General features: G+C 38.4%; 1 protein-coding gene across 2 annotated transcripts; it reads right to left on the reverse strand.

Annotated features, from left to right (window-relative positions):
• Nucleotides 1–4311: 4311 nt before the first annotated feature.
• Nucleotides 4312–9357, reverse strand: SKIDA1 (SKI/DACH domain containing 1). 2 transcript variants are annotated; one of them, XM_075211936.1, is made up of 2 exons: nt 9137–9357; nt 4312–8358 (listed from the first exon to the last, which is right to left on the reverse strand). In XM_075211936.1, the coding sequence occupies exon 2, from the start codon at nt 8277–8279 to the stop codon at nt 5877–5879; it is 2403 nt and encodes an 800-aa protein (XP_075068037.1). In that variant the 5' UTR covers nt 8280–8358; nt 9137–9357; the 3' UTR covers nt 4312–5876. The 2 variants fall into 2 exon arrangements, with proteins under 2 accessions (XP_075068037.1, XP_075068036.1); XM_075211935.1 differs by lacking the exon at nt 9137–9357 and adding an exon at nt 8581–8709 and having other exon boundaries at nt 4312–8355.
• Between the last annotated feature and the right edge of the window lie 4646 nt (nt 9358–14003).

Raw genomic sequence — 14003 nt, forward strand, 5'->3', positions numbered from 1 at the left:
TGTGTATGTTTAGCTGATACAATATATTGTGTTTCTTGTAATAAGTTGTCACTACACGTGAAATGTCTGAGAGAAGCAGCATGGAGAGAGGTCTGACAATTACCTGCTGACTAAGAGTAAATTCCTCCATTCTAATTAAGACTCTCTCCTTTGTTATGATTTAGTAGGAGTGATAATGTCGTGTTTTCACTACTTTATTATGTTCATAATTATACAAAGTTGCCAAGTCCCTGCAGTGATTTTTTTTAATTATTATAAATATATTTTACTAGCTCTCTTGAATGTAAACATACCACTGACTGTGGGTGTTTGGGTTTTAATGATGTGCTTGCATTTTTATTACAGTGGATGTTTTGGCCTGTTGATTGTTATATCTGTGATGATCTTGACAAACGTGCTTTGTTGCAGATTCACACACAGTGCAGAGACGTAACCATTTATTTACCAAGTCTGTTGTCCACAGCCTTATTAAGTGATTAACATCCACTGTAATGAAGCAATCTCTGGTTTACAATGCCTTTCTTCATAACACGTGTGGATAATCACTTGTATTTTTTATTTCTTTAAATGTTTTTTTTTTTTTAGGTATCGCCCTATTTTGCCTTCTTTAGGCAAATATCTAGCAGAGCTGTGGTCCCTTTCTGTATTTTGAAAAGTAGGCCTTTTATTTTGTACAGTCCAGAATAATTAGTCGCTGACTTTTGTGGTTCAGTCATAAATGAGCTTGTATGTTTACTTCTCTCAAGACAAGGGCATTTTAATTTCCAGAAGGGTGAATCCCTCTCATAATAGTCAAGAAAGGTCACTAGTTCACACATATGTAATCCTATTTTTTAAAGCATTTACAGAGTGGCCATTTAATGGCCTTTGATTACAGCAGTGTCCACGTTAGACTATAAAGCCATTCACGCTCAACAATGGGGATTTTCTCAACAATTAACCAGGAACAACATAATAAAGCCATTTACAAAGGCATCCCTATTTACTATAAATTAGGTGGCCTTTAAGATACCAGTGCCTAATTTCACACACTTTACAGCCGCACTTTGGACATACATAAACAGGTTTTTGTTGAACTGACTAGCCGGCAAACATGTGTCATCAACACACCTCTGCTATACCTTGCCAGATGAGAGCTAATAAGATCGAAACAGCCATATACAAGTTGGACATGGGGCGCTAAATATAAATATATATATATATATATATATATATATATATATATATATATATATATATATATATATATATATATATAATGTTCTCTTGACTGTAATACTGGAGTGCAGAAGATGAGAAAAGGGCAAAGTGAACCCAGCAATATTCGAGTGCCTGGCTTCAGTGTGTATGTATGTATGTATGTATATATATATATATATATATATATATATATATATATATATATATATATATATATAATGTGTGCGCATTTGTGCAGCAAACCACCTTTCTGCATGCATATTTTATCTACAGGTCGTATCACAGAGCATTTGCATACCTCCGCCCACAAATCCGTATATAAGGATGTCAATTCCTTATTTATTTATTTTGTGTGTAACATTACTTCAGTGCAGAGATATTTAAATGCTACAATAGAGCGGATATCTGTAATGTTACATTGTGAAAACCATGCTTCAACTATTTGGATTTAGTTACATTTTAACTCCAGATAAACACATTTTCACCAAGGACTATTCGTCCTATTTTATAAATGAACTGAACACGCTGCTCGCATGAGAAGTATACAGAACACGTCATCTTTTATCACACTATAATATTTGTCACTATAGACTCAAGTATATGACATCTATCCAGGCGCTATGAGGTATTATTGAGCAGGATGGAAAGTCACAAATGTGTTCTATATATTGGATCTAAGATCTATGACTGCAACTCAAAAATAATCTGCTCAGTCTCTGGATTGTAAATTACGCAAGTATAAACAAAATTGCAGTATTTAAACTATATACAAATGCATTAGGCCCCTGAAGAGACCTGATTGTTATGGACAGGGTGCTGTGTTTGACCACCCCTGATACACACAGTAATCAATGTTTGCATTCAACAATTGTCCATACAGTTTGCTATCCTTTTTTTTTAAATCAGTATTATATACCAAATGGTAATCATACCATATAGATAGGTATGGCTAGAGAGGAGATTCGCCTTTATCATAGGCTGTATAAGATGTAGCAGCCAGCATTCCAGGCCATGCTTATGTTGTTTTCCTTTGTACTGTTGAGGCTACTTGTGGGGAAGGGTAGATGTAGCTGGGGAGGGATGTCTGGGGGGACTGACACACAGCTAGTCAGTCCCCACAACCCCTATTGTAAGGTTCCATGCAAAACAAGTTGGGCCTTTTAAAGCTGGTGCTTGTGAGGCCGCCTGAAAAGGAAAAAGAGGCCTAGTCTAAGGAAAATAATTATATGTGGGCTACAGAAAATAGCATATTTTGTAGCATCTGGTTACCTACAGACAGTCTCAACCACAAATCATCTGCAAACATCTACCAACCAGGATAAGCTCAAATGAAATTAAATCCCACCTACAAAACTCATATTTCTTACTATTATTAAGCATTTCGGCTGTGCTTACAAAGCATTTGCTATTATCTTGTGAAGTGACTGTATGCATAAATATCTTTTTACATCCACAATCTACACAGATTTATTTCACAATGACTGACCTACAACCTGTGGCTCTTTAGCTGTTGTGGAACTACTAGCCCTAGCATGTTAAACCAGACCTGACTTTAAAAGGCATGCTGGGACTTGCAGTTCCACAGCTGCTGGAGAGCCATAGCCTGTCTGAGCATGCCCTGTATTGTGTTTCATTTACATATTATAGTGGTGTCATGAGTTTATTTATACCTGTATAGTTTAGTACTATTCTGAAAAGCGATACCGGACACTCAGCCATTGTGATATATATTCACAGGTGTGTATGTCCCTATTTACATCATGCAATTCTTCTCAAATATGTAGCAGAATATAGACATTACCACATCCACAAATCCCGTTGTTTAAGTGTTAAACTCTGCAATATACCATTTACAAATAGTGCAAAGGGCACTTTTTACGTATTAGGCTGAATAGTGTTGTCACACAATATTCAGGTATAGACATAATAAAAAAAAGATTTATTTAGTTGATTCATGATGATTATATTTCACTGTGTTCGAACTTTCATGATATAGTCTGTGTGTACATTTTTTAAGATGCTCTCACTGCATGATCATAAGAATAGTACCAAACAACGATGGATAATGTTGACTTATCCGCCAGGAACTCCTACAATGTATGTGTATATATACACACACACACACACACATGTATACATACATACATATATATGTGTGTCTATATGTATATAGACATATATATATATATATAGACACATATGTATGTATGTATATATATATATATATATATATATATATATATATATATATATATCTATCCTGAAAGTTCGAACACACTGGGATTTGAGACCACGTGTGTGTGAAATTCGTGCTGACAAAATAGAGTTCCCATGTTCTGCTGTGTTTGTGTGTGAACAGAAAGCTTTGCAAGGACGGTATATAGCGAGGAAAGCACACAAGGGGCTGTTCATTGCTATGCATTCAGAAACTGAAACTATGAGCTACTGCTGTGCCAAAGCTAATATCACCATATTATAAACTCTGAAACTCGACTTTTATTCAGAATGGAGTCTTTACTCTCCATTACTCTATCACTGATATAATCAATGATATATTTCAACAGTGCAATAGTGTGAAATTGTTTGGACCACCACCGATTCGTGAGCACTGTTTTTTTTAGTGTGGGTACAACAGATTGTGTGTGTTCACACAAACGCTGTGCACAAACCAAGGCCATTTGCACACTTGGGTCTCGAAACTTGTTGAATTACTAGTAATGTATGTTAGCTAAATCTCTGAAATACCTCGCACTTTAGATGAGTGCATTATATTTTGTTACTCTTTGCATTATTATTATTAATATCTTTGTATATCTATAGCTTATTAAGTAAGGAAACAATGTGCTACCTACTGGCTAAATTATATTAGCTGCACAATCTTAAAGATACACGTTATTATGAAGTACTGTGGTTGGAGACACGTGGTTAGTGTAAGGTGACACCACTTAATAATGTCTGCTTAAAATATTCGCAGACAAAGGAACCACCAGGAAGATGTGTATTAAACCGAACTGGAATGTAAGGACAGTGAGATAGCTGCTGGGAGTCCACACTGCTTCATAGGCCATGTTGGAAAAAGTTAACTTGCAAATATTGATCTATGTAGCACGGTACAGTTTAATGAAAAGACAATAAAACTGAGTCACATAGCCAGCCTGACATCTCAAGTAACATAGCTAGATTCACACACATGGCTTTCATTAGAAAACACGTTCAATGTTACTATCATTTTTCTTGTACAATTAAGAGGAATGTTAAAGGGCTTGGCAAATATATTAATGTCTATTTGTTTCTTCTTTTTTTTCACTCAAAAAAATGTATAAAAACACAGCTTCTTTTTCTGTTAATGTCTTTTTTTCATCTATTAAGAATTCGAATTCATGCAAAATGCTGAACAAAACCCTCTTTTCACTCAATCAGACTCGATGGTGAAATAATAATTCAGGATGTACTGAATCGTGGTTTTCAAGAAAACAGTGTTTTTTTTTTCTTTTTAATTTAAAATGAAGGTGAAACATGCTTTTCAACAGTGCAAATTTCCATCTTTTTTGATTTACTGCTGTCAACACAACATTACACAAGAAAAGTATACACCAATGTATCTCTACAATATTTACGTAGTTCAGTTATAAGTGCAAATGTAGAGAACTGACTGATTGTCATGTGCAGTATTCTCCTGCTTAAAAATCAGGGTTGTAATGACCATTCAAGTTTAGAGCTATAATAATGGAGTTTATCACGGCCTTAATAGCTGGGGTTTCTATAAAAAAACAAAAAAAACAAAACCAAAATAAAAGCAAACAAAACAGTCACAATATTAACACAGCACTCGCCCTGTCACATTTACAGTACGACTCTCGCTTCATCTGCACGTCTATAATGTCTGTTTCTTTCTTAAGCCATAAATATGTTTCTTTTTTGTGAGAATGTAAATGCCAGATTCCTCTCCAGCCATATCACAATGATGATATTAGTTGAGTGACAGCGAAAGAGAGACCTTTGGATACAGTTGATGGGATTCCACTACACATGTATGATTGTGCATGTAAAAAGACAGCATTTAACAAAATACAATTACACATTTATTTTACTAGTTGTTGAGGCAGCTTATTTTCCCAGGGCCTGAGTTAAACTCAACCCCAAGACCATTCCAGTTCATTAAAAAATGAGTTAAGTGCAACTACTCTTGAAAAAAAAAAATGTTCACCCGAACATTCATTTTAAAAACTGCCACATATAATTAATGGTGACCATACTGTGCAACCAATTAAAATAGTCAGTCTTCAATTTTTCCAAAATCTAGTGCAGAAAATGCAATGGCTCATACTCTGTTTTGTTTTATTATTGTGGAACGATTTGACATGTGTTTGTTGCAGATGATCTGAGGTACTGGGTGCTTTGTAAAATAAAAAATAAAAAATAATAATCATAAAAAAAAAAACACAACAACTTCCATTCAAGACCAGGGATAATGTATCTAAGCACTGAGTAGTATGCGGAATGTAACCAGAGAAACTTCCATATTGCAAATGAAAATGTTATCCAATTTCTTGCTCCACGAGATGTCAAGACAAATAATTCCAAAATAATAATAATTAATATTAATATATATAAAAAAAAACCAGACTGATGCAACCATTTGTTTGGAGAAAAATAATCCCCCCACAAAAGAATTGTTATGATTGAAATGTCCTGAATTTGTGACTAGGAGGGAGAGGTACTGCAGAACCACCCAACTGCCATTTCCAAATAGGATGGGCCTTGTGGGGTGGGTAAGAATCCTTTGTGCTGTTTAAGGAGTAGGCAGGGACTAGATCTCCGTCTTTGCCAATAATCAATGACGGTGGACTGGGGAAATTTGCCATGAGATTAAAAGGTCTTTTTATTGAAGATGCTACATTGTTGGCTAACCTTTTGCGTTTATTGGTCACTGTGAAACCATCCAGTGTCCCTTCATAAAATTCACTTTTACCTGGTGGTCGTGGGCTCCTTGCTGATTTCAGATTTGGCTTGTTGAGTGGCGTCTGCAACATAGGTCGCTTTCCTAGCACCAGTGTCCTGTAATTTTTCCTCACCTTAGCACCATATTTGTATTCCCCTTCCTCAGGTTTGGGTATACCTAAAGTGCACGGAAGGGCCTGACTTGTAGTCAGCAGATTTAGAGAAGTGGTTTGTTGATCAGTGCACACAGTGTCCTGCTTGGCTTTTAATAAAGACTTCTCCGTTTTATGCTCACTCACATCACTGTCAATCTCGTCCTTTGTAACATTGCACTCATAATTTAGCTTATGTTGTGTAGCTTTACCGTATTCTTCACCATCACTATTGTCCTCAATTTTAATTTTGACGTTGTGCAGGAACGGTAGATCAGTGCATGTGTCCCCATTCACAGCAATGTGAGTCCGCCCAGAGTCAGCGGGGAAATCCGCTGGTTCTGATATTTTGGTCATTTTTTCCACATTTTCAGCGGATGCAGAAACACAATTTGAGGACCTGGGGGCCGTGGAATTCTTTTCCACACATTGTGTGAGAGATGATTGAAGGCACTGCTTTGCCTCTCTGTGTATTCTTTGTTGTGGAAATGCATTGTTTTTCTTTGGGCTAGGTGAAGAGCCCCCCTCTGTTACACAGTTAATTGTTAGGTCAGTTCTCTTTGCATTAGAAGAGAATCCAGAAAGTGGCAATTGGATCCCACAGGCTTTATTACTTCTTGTGTCTGTAAAGGAGCTCCCTAGGCTTGAAGGACAACAGATACCGAGGTTCCTGGATCCCCAGCCTTGGTGACTCCAGTCGTAGCTTTCAGATTTGATCTCACAGTGAGTTGCCTTGCTCTCCCCCAATTTGCTAGAACTGGGGCTGGGGGACCTGGAGAACTGACACAAGAGGTTTGGCTGTGCCGTGTGGGGAAGTTTATTGACCGGGCTGGAAAAACTCGTTCTGCGGAAGCGAATGCTTTCCACCGAGACCTGGCTGGACACAGAGCTGCTGTCAGACTCCGAGGAGCTCTCTTCTTCTGAGCTGAGATCACTTGAGTCAGACAGGCTGGCTTCTTCCTCCTCCTCCTCTTCCTCCTCGTCCGAGGACACCGAGTTACTGCTGCTGGAGAGGCTAGAGCCAAAATCCGAGTCGTTAGCCGCTTGTTCCGAATAAGAGCTGGACTCCGAGTCGCTGCTGTAGCTCTCTTGCAGCGTACCCAAATGCTGGGGACAGAAGCCATTGATGAAGTGGATCCGCTCCAGGCACACCGGGGTCCCTTTGGATCTGTAGGGTTTGGGGATGAAGAGGAGCCTCCTGCCACTGTGGAAAGAATCCTTGTCCGCTGAAGACCTTTTCCTTTTGTATCTGTAAGTCACCCCGGCAGGACTGCCTAGCTTGGGCTGGGCTATGGCGGTCTGGTAGTAGTAGGCAGGGTGCTTGCTGCACAGCACGCCCCTGATGTAGGGCAGGCTGGAGTGAAAAGCTGATACACAGTCTCCGGGGATCTGGCTAGTTTCATAGTTTAGGGGGCTTTTGCAAGGCGACCTTGCTATGTCGGGGTAGCTGTGACCAGTGTATTTACTTAAAAAATGAGGTAGATCAGCTGCCGGTAGGACGTCTGGGTCTCCAGTAGCAAATGCTTTTCTCTTTATTGGCTGGGCAGATTCATTCAAACGAAGCCAAACTTTGTTCTCCTTCCAAAAGCTGGAATAAGGGTCGGGGGATGGGTGCTCCCCTCGCAGATCTTTTGTTGACAGGGGCCTGCTTATCCTCCTCCTTTTTGTTTTAAGGACCCTCTCCGTCTTGCAGGATGTGTACAGGGCTTCCACGTCCTCTCTGGAGATCAGAGTGCATTTGGCTGCATGGAAAGCTATAGAGTTGATCGCCTTGAGCTTCCTTAGCTCCTCCAGATCGCAATGGTGCTTTTTCACTTTTAAATGATCCATGCGCTTGTGCACTGTAGTTCTCGGGATGTTTTTCAGGAGATCTGTAAAAACCTGAGACAGGGCGAACATCTGCTTGCCTTTAATGACCAGGTAACCCAGCCTGACTCCATCCACCTCTTCAAACCCCGACTCCAGATCTCCCATTGCACGGGTCATATTATCCCCAACATTTGCAGGTGAGGAGAAAAAAATTGCAAATCCAGAGGGCTGATGCTTGCAGTCTCAAGGCATCCTGCTAGGGAAAAAAAATAAACGACAAAGGCTGTTATTGCTCTTCAAACTCTATGAACAGCGTATGTAGTCACATCTAGATTTATATATGCATCTATATCCATGGATAGGCAGTGCATACAGATCTTAAAGCCACAGTGGAGCAATCGAGTGCCTCCCTGTAAAAGGCAAGGAAACTAGCTATGCATTGTTAGCGGTTCAAGGCAGAGCCTGCGAAGCCCCGTACCTGAGTCCTTTTAAAGCCCCCTATTTCATTTGTGCCCTGGAATAATGGAATGTTGCACAGAGAGGAGACACCAGCTGCTGTTCCCGCCGATGCTTTAGCTCCAAATAAAATGACACAGTATAGTGAGCCCGTCCGGAGACACCTTCATCAATTAATTCCCCTAAAGCCAACGCTGATTGGACACTCCTGACAGGTGATGCAATAAAAATTGATATTCCACCCCTTCCCCCCCAAAAAAATCTCCGGCTAATTAGCATACTCGTATACTGCCACCTCCCCTCCCAAAGTAAATAACGCATTTTACTATATCAATCTCTCCATAAAACTATGCATGCTACAATGTGCTCTGCCATTCTCTTTTATTTGCTTTTCTTTATTTTCGTGTACAATATTTTCTTGTTTGTTTCAGCTAGAGCGTTAAATTATATATATATATATATATATATATATATATATATATATATATATATATATATATATATAAAATCACTAACGCTATTATCTGCATGTCCAAAGTTACACACTCTGCTGTTAGCAGATAAAAAAGTGGACTTACTGTTTCCCTTTCTTGATTTTCCTCTTTCAATAAATTATTTTTTCTGCCTCACAGGTTATCAAAAGGTTGGGGCTCCGGCGCACATAATTTGTGCTGCTTTTCTCCTCTGTAGAAGGAGATGGTTCTGACATCATGCGCTCAGGAAGACAAGAGATGAGACACAAATATGCACAATTTCGAAAATGAAACGAAGTGGATGAAAAGCTGCTATGTGCTCTGGCCCCCTCTAGCCCAGTCTCCTTGCCGTGGTTCTAGACGTCAGAATCCTAGTGAGCTGGGCTGCTCCAAGCTCCAGCAGGGTACACAAATGGAAATGATCAAAGGTGTTCGCCGAGTTTTGTCAAAGCTGGCCAGAGTTCTATATGGAACATTCGTAGGGAGCTGCTCCCCTTCATCTGTGCACTTCCCACTTTTCTTTATGTGCCCCCAACCCTTTTCACTTTCAAATACTTTTTTAATTAAAGAGGGTTCTCAGTGACCCACACACACACTCACCCTCAGGATAAGGACACACGAAAAATCATAAATACATTATTATGGATTTCTTCTCCTGTTGTGACGTTTGCAGACGAATTTTAATTAAAATAAAAATGTAATTTCGCAGATAATCACCAAGGGGATAGGATTGCATGAGCACTTTAGTTTCGTCTTTCCTCACGAACATGCGACCAAAGAGAAAAAGGAGCATTTAAATCTGTGATATGTAGGCTGTGTGTTATGAATGAAAATCACATTTCCTTTTTATTTAGGCTCTGTTTTTTTAAGGTGATTTTTTCAGCATGGGGTAGTTTGTTAGTATATAATTAATGATGTACATTTATAGTTGCATTTCCCAGTCTGCCATCTCTTGACATTTTAAATGGATTGGTAAATTTAATGAGGGGACATCAGGTACCAAGATTTCAGCTCAGTGCAGCGCTGCAAAGAGCATATGTAAGGCAAGCTTCCTGCTCTTCTGAACGTTCTTACCGAGATGTCTGCTCGCCTTTCTAACGCCTGCTAGCCACAGGGATACCCTCGGCCACACGCTCAAATCTTTATTACACCGAATAGGGACTGATATATATATATATATATATATGAGATTCTCGTGTTATCCCAGACGCAAAAAAAGAACAACTGAAAAGTGATCCAATACAGTTAGTTCAACCAAATGCGTATATACTGTTCTCTGTATCTGTACAAAATCTATACATACAAGGAATGATGTTTTCTGTTGCTTCTAGGTGTGAGGGATTGTTTTAATCTCCCCATATAATTCACAATAAGATATGTATAAATTACAAATAAATAAGAAACAATAATAGCAATAATAATAACCATATCATTTTTGATCGAACTCTTTATACAATGCACTATTACGTTGTCTGGTTGACTTGCACGAATTGAATGCACATGATCGTCAGAGACTGGTTTTCCTCTACCGAGGAAAACCAGCCATTAAAAAAAAAAATGAATGCTTGCAGCCTGCGTGATTTGTGAAGGCTCTAGTTAAGAATGTTGTTTGGCCAATCTATAATGATTAGCCTTCGGGTTATTTAGGATCAAATAAAGATGGCATGGTCCCACACTCACAGGTCCTCTGGAATGTGCTAGATTCTGACTTTTTGTGCTGTATATACCCCATATTATTCTTATTCAATTTACACTGCGCGAGCTTTTGTTCCCAAGAGCTGCCCATCATTTTGGGGGTAATCTTTGACAGGCAGATCAGTCTGGGTCATCAGCACACGTTCTCTATTTGGGGTCTTTTTGCAGGCACATTGGGGGTCGAACCCAATAGAACAGACTGACAGGGGCCCCTGCTCCTGCATACATGAAAGGCTGGGACTTCAAGATGGATTTGCATCTACACAGGGGAATCGCGATCAATAGTTACCAACATTTATGGTGCAGATTATTAATGTGAAAACTGGGCAACAGGATCAGCAGGAAAATTTAAGATGAATGTTATTATTTGTGATTAAAGTTGAACAGCTAGTTGCTTTGTTGTTGCAAGTGATAATCTCCAATCCAGATGTAAATCTAGCCTTGTAAAAGACAACCCTTTTGGTAAATAACATTTGCAGTTGTTAATCCGAATATATATATATATATATATATATATATATATATATATATATATATATATATATATATATATATATATATATATAATTCTCACTGCTTTACCAAGACATGCACTTTTTATTACTCAAACACTAGACATAATACCCCCGTTTTCTTTGTCTTGCTACATGTAAAGTAAGGGAGATGTTATGCAAGATAGGCTTGGGGCGAATACCTCGCCAATAGCACATAAAGACATTACCCATCATATACGTGAGTCTTTAATAAACGTGTGGTGCTTGTGCAGTTTTTAATGACCCATGTACACACTGACTGACCGCTCTGCAAGCTTCGCAGATGTCAGAGGCAGCCCAGTTAGTTACAAACTGGGACGTGCACAGCCGACAGAATTCTAAGCAAAATTATCTATTTAACAGCATACAGGCAACAAAGGAAATATGAATAGACAAGCACGAGTCCTCTGCCCCAGTCATGACATAAACCTATAGCAAGAAATCACATTTGCTTGTCAAAGTGCCTTAGCCAAATACTTTATTTACATTTTAAAATGTACTATGACTATACAAATTATTGCACGTCAATCTGTAACCGTATAGTCTACAGGACAGTATATATATATATATATATATATATATATATATATATATATATATATATATATATATATATATATATACTAAATGACCGTACTCTGTCTATCATATCTGTAGAAAGCCTACATATTTTGTGAGGCCATTATTTGGGGACTGTAAAAGTACGAAAAAAAAATAACAAAACACCACTAAATTCCTAAGTAGCTGTTTGCAATGGTCGCTGGGAGTTTGTAGACACATACTCCACACCATGTTGTGTAGTGACCCCTGTTCACAATGCACTGACCTCTTACCCTTTTTTTGCCCCTTGACCCTTCTAGAATTCAATGCAGCCTTTCTAAATTTGCAAATCCTTGCGTGTATAGAGGATTTGGTGAGGGTTTTTTTGTCTCTGAAACTGCATTTTTAAAATTAGTTAATAGTGTGAGGACAAAAACAAACAAAAGAAAACAGAAAAAAATAGTACATAAAGCATACGTGCATGTATTCTAACTTTGATTGCATCGATATGGATAGCGATTTGAATCGATCCAAGATGCAGATGAAAATCATCACCTGATTCGTTTATCGGTGTGGTACAAACCTCACTTGTGACCAGGGCAAAATCCCCCCCCCCCCCCCCCCCCATCTCAAAGCCACAGGGGGAACTGTGGTGACCAAGAGCAATGAAGCAGCAGTGGGGGGTGGGGGAGGGGAGAAGGATCTAATCTTGTGCTACAGGCACATTCCCTTATCTGTAATGGTATCAACTGGTCTAAAGGACGCCGTAATTATGTTGCTGATAAAACAATGCCTTCTTTTGTGACTTAAATAAATAATGTTTGTAGAAGAATAATCTTTTAATTCGCATTATATGTTGTCAGGATATACATTTTCCAAATCCTCCCCAAATATGGATATTTCATGTTGTAAGCATCTACAAAAACAATAGAGTGTATCGGTCCTAATTTATATATTACTATTTCCTGTCTGTATACTGCTATTGCTTTGGTACAACCAGTAGTCGCTCGATGACTTAGTTTAGATGCCTCCATCGCCCACCTCTAATTATCTCCATTTTATTTTAGCTAGACAAAGGACCCGGCAAACTTTTCTAGAACAATGGAAAACGTCAACCCACTCATGAGAGTCATCAAAAATATAAAATCTAGCGAATGTATTACTTAATAGAAGCAAGTAGCATGTGCTACAGGCAGTGTTAATTGTATCTGCGCGATCTAAATGGGAGCCGAGAAAGCTATTATTCTCTGAATGCCTAATAAATATTAGGCAGATTGGCCAATTTTGTTTATTAAATGGCTTGTTAAGATCAGATCAAATTCAAATAAAGAGGTTAAAAAATACAAAGGACACACTATTTCTGAGTGTTTCACAGTTTTCGACCCAAATGTAGAAAATTATAAATGTTATATGTTTCATAGTTGCCTATTTTTACATTACCAAAAACAAGCAATCAAAAACCATCAACAAATGGACATAGCAATTACACACAGGGTTAAGCATGCTTGTAGATAGCGCATGATGCATGAATTACTCATTTTGTAAGATTTTTTTATTATTATTAATTTATGATACTGTGTAACATTTGTTGTTGAACGCGCTCTACGTTTTTTGTTTTTTTTTGGTGCACTTTTTTTGTTTATAATTTTACTAGTAGTAGCATGTAATTGGAAGGTGTAAAGAAACTATCAATTTAACAAGTTAGTGAGAGAGGAGATATATAGAGAAAAAGAGAGAGAGAATGAGAGAGAGTGAGAGGAGAAGGCCCCTTCTTTTGAAAGTTCAGACCTTCTCTGCTCTCCCTCTCTCCCTCTCTGGGTGGAATTGGAGGTCCTAAACGTGAGAGATTCACAAGGCGGGGGTCTCCATCTTGCAACAACGTGCTCAGCAACTTAATCCTAAAGAAAGAAGAGGGAATAGCGATTAATAAATGGAATATTCAGTATAATTCTTCTCCTAGGCTCTGCCAGCCTGGATCTACTACTTACTGGATGGAAAGCCCTGGATCTTGGATCAGATACAAGGGAAGGTAAGAATCTGTCTTTCTTTGCCCGTGTTTGTAGACAATGGAGGAACAAAGACGGTCACTCGGGTTCACATTTCATTTTGTTAATTTTATCACGATTAAAAACAAAAGTTTACCTGTTATTCCACACTCCGCAAATCTCTATGCACATTGCTACACTGAATTTCGTTTTTCTGTT

Source organism: Mixophyes fleayi, chromosome 5 (genome assembly GCF_038048845.1).
Source record: "Mixophyes fleayi isolate aMixFle1 chromosome 5, aMixFle1.hap1, whole genome shotgun sequence".
NCBI lineage: Eukaryota > Metazoa > Chordata > Amphibia > Anura > Limnodynastidae > Mixophyes > Mixophyes fleayi.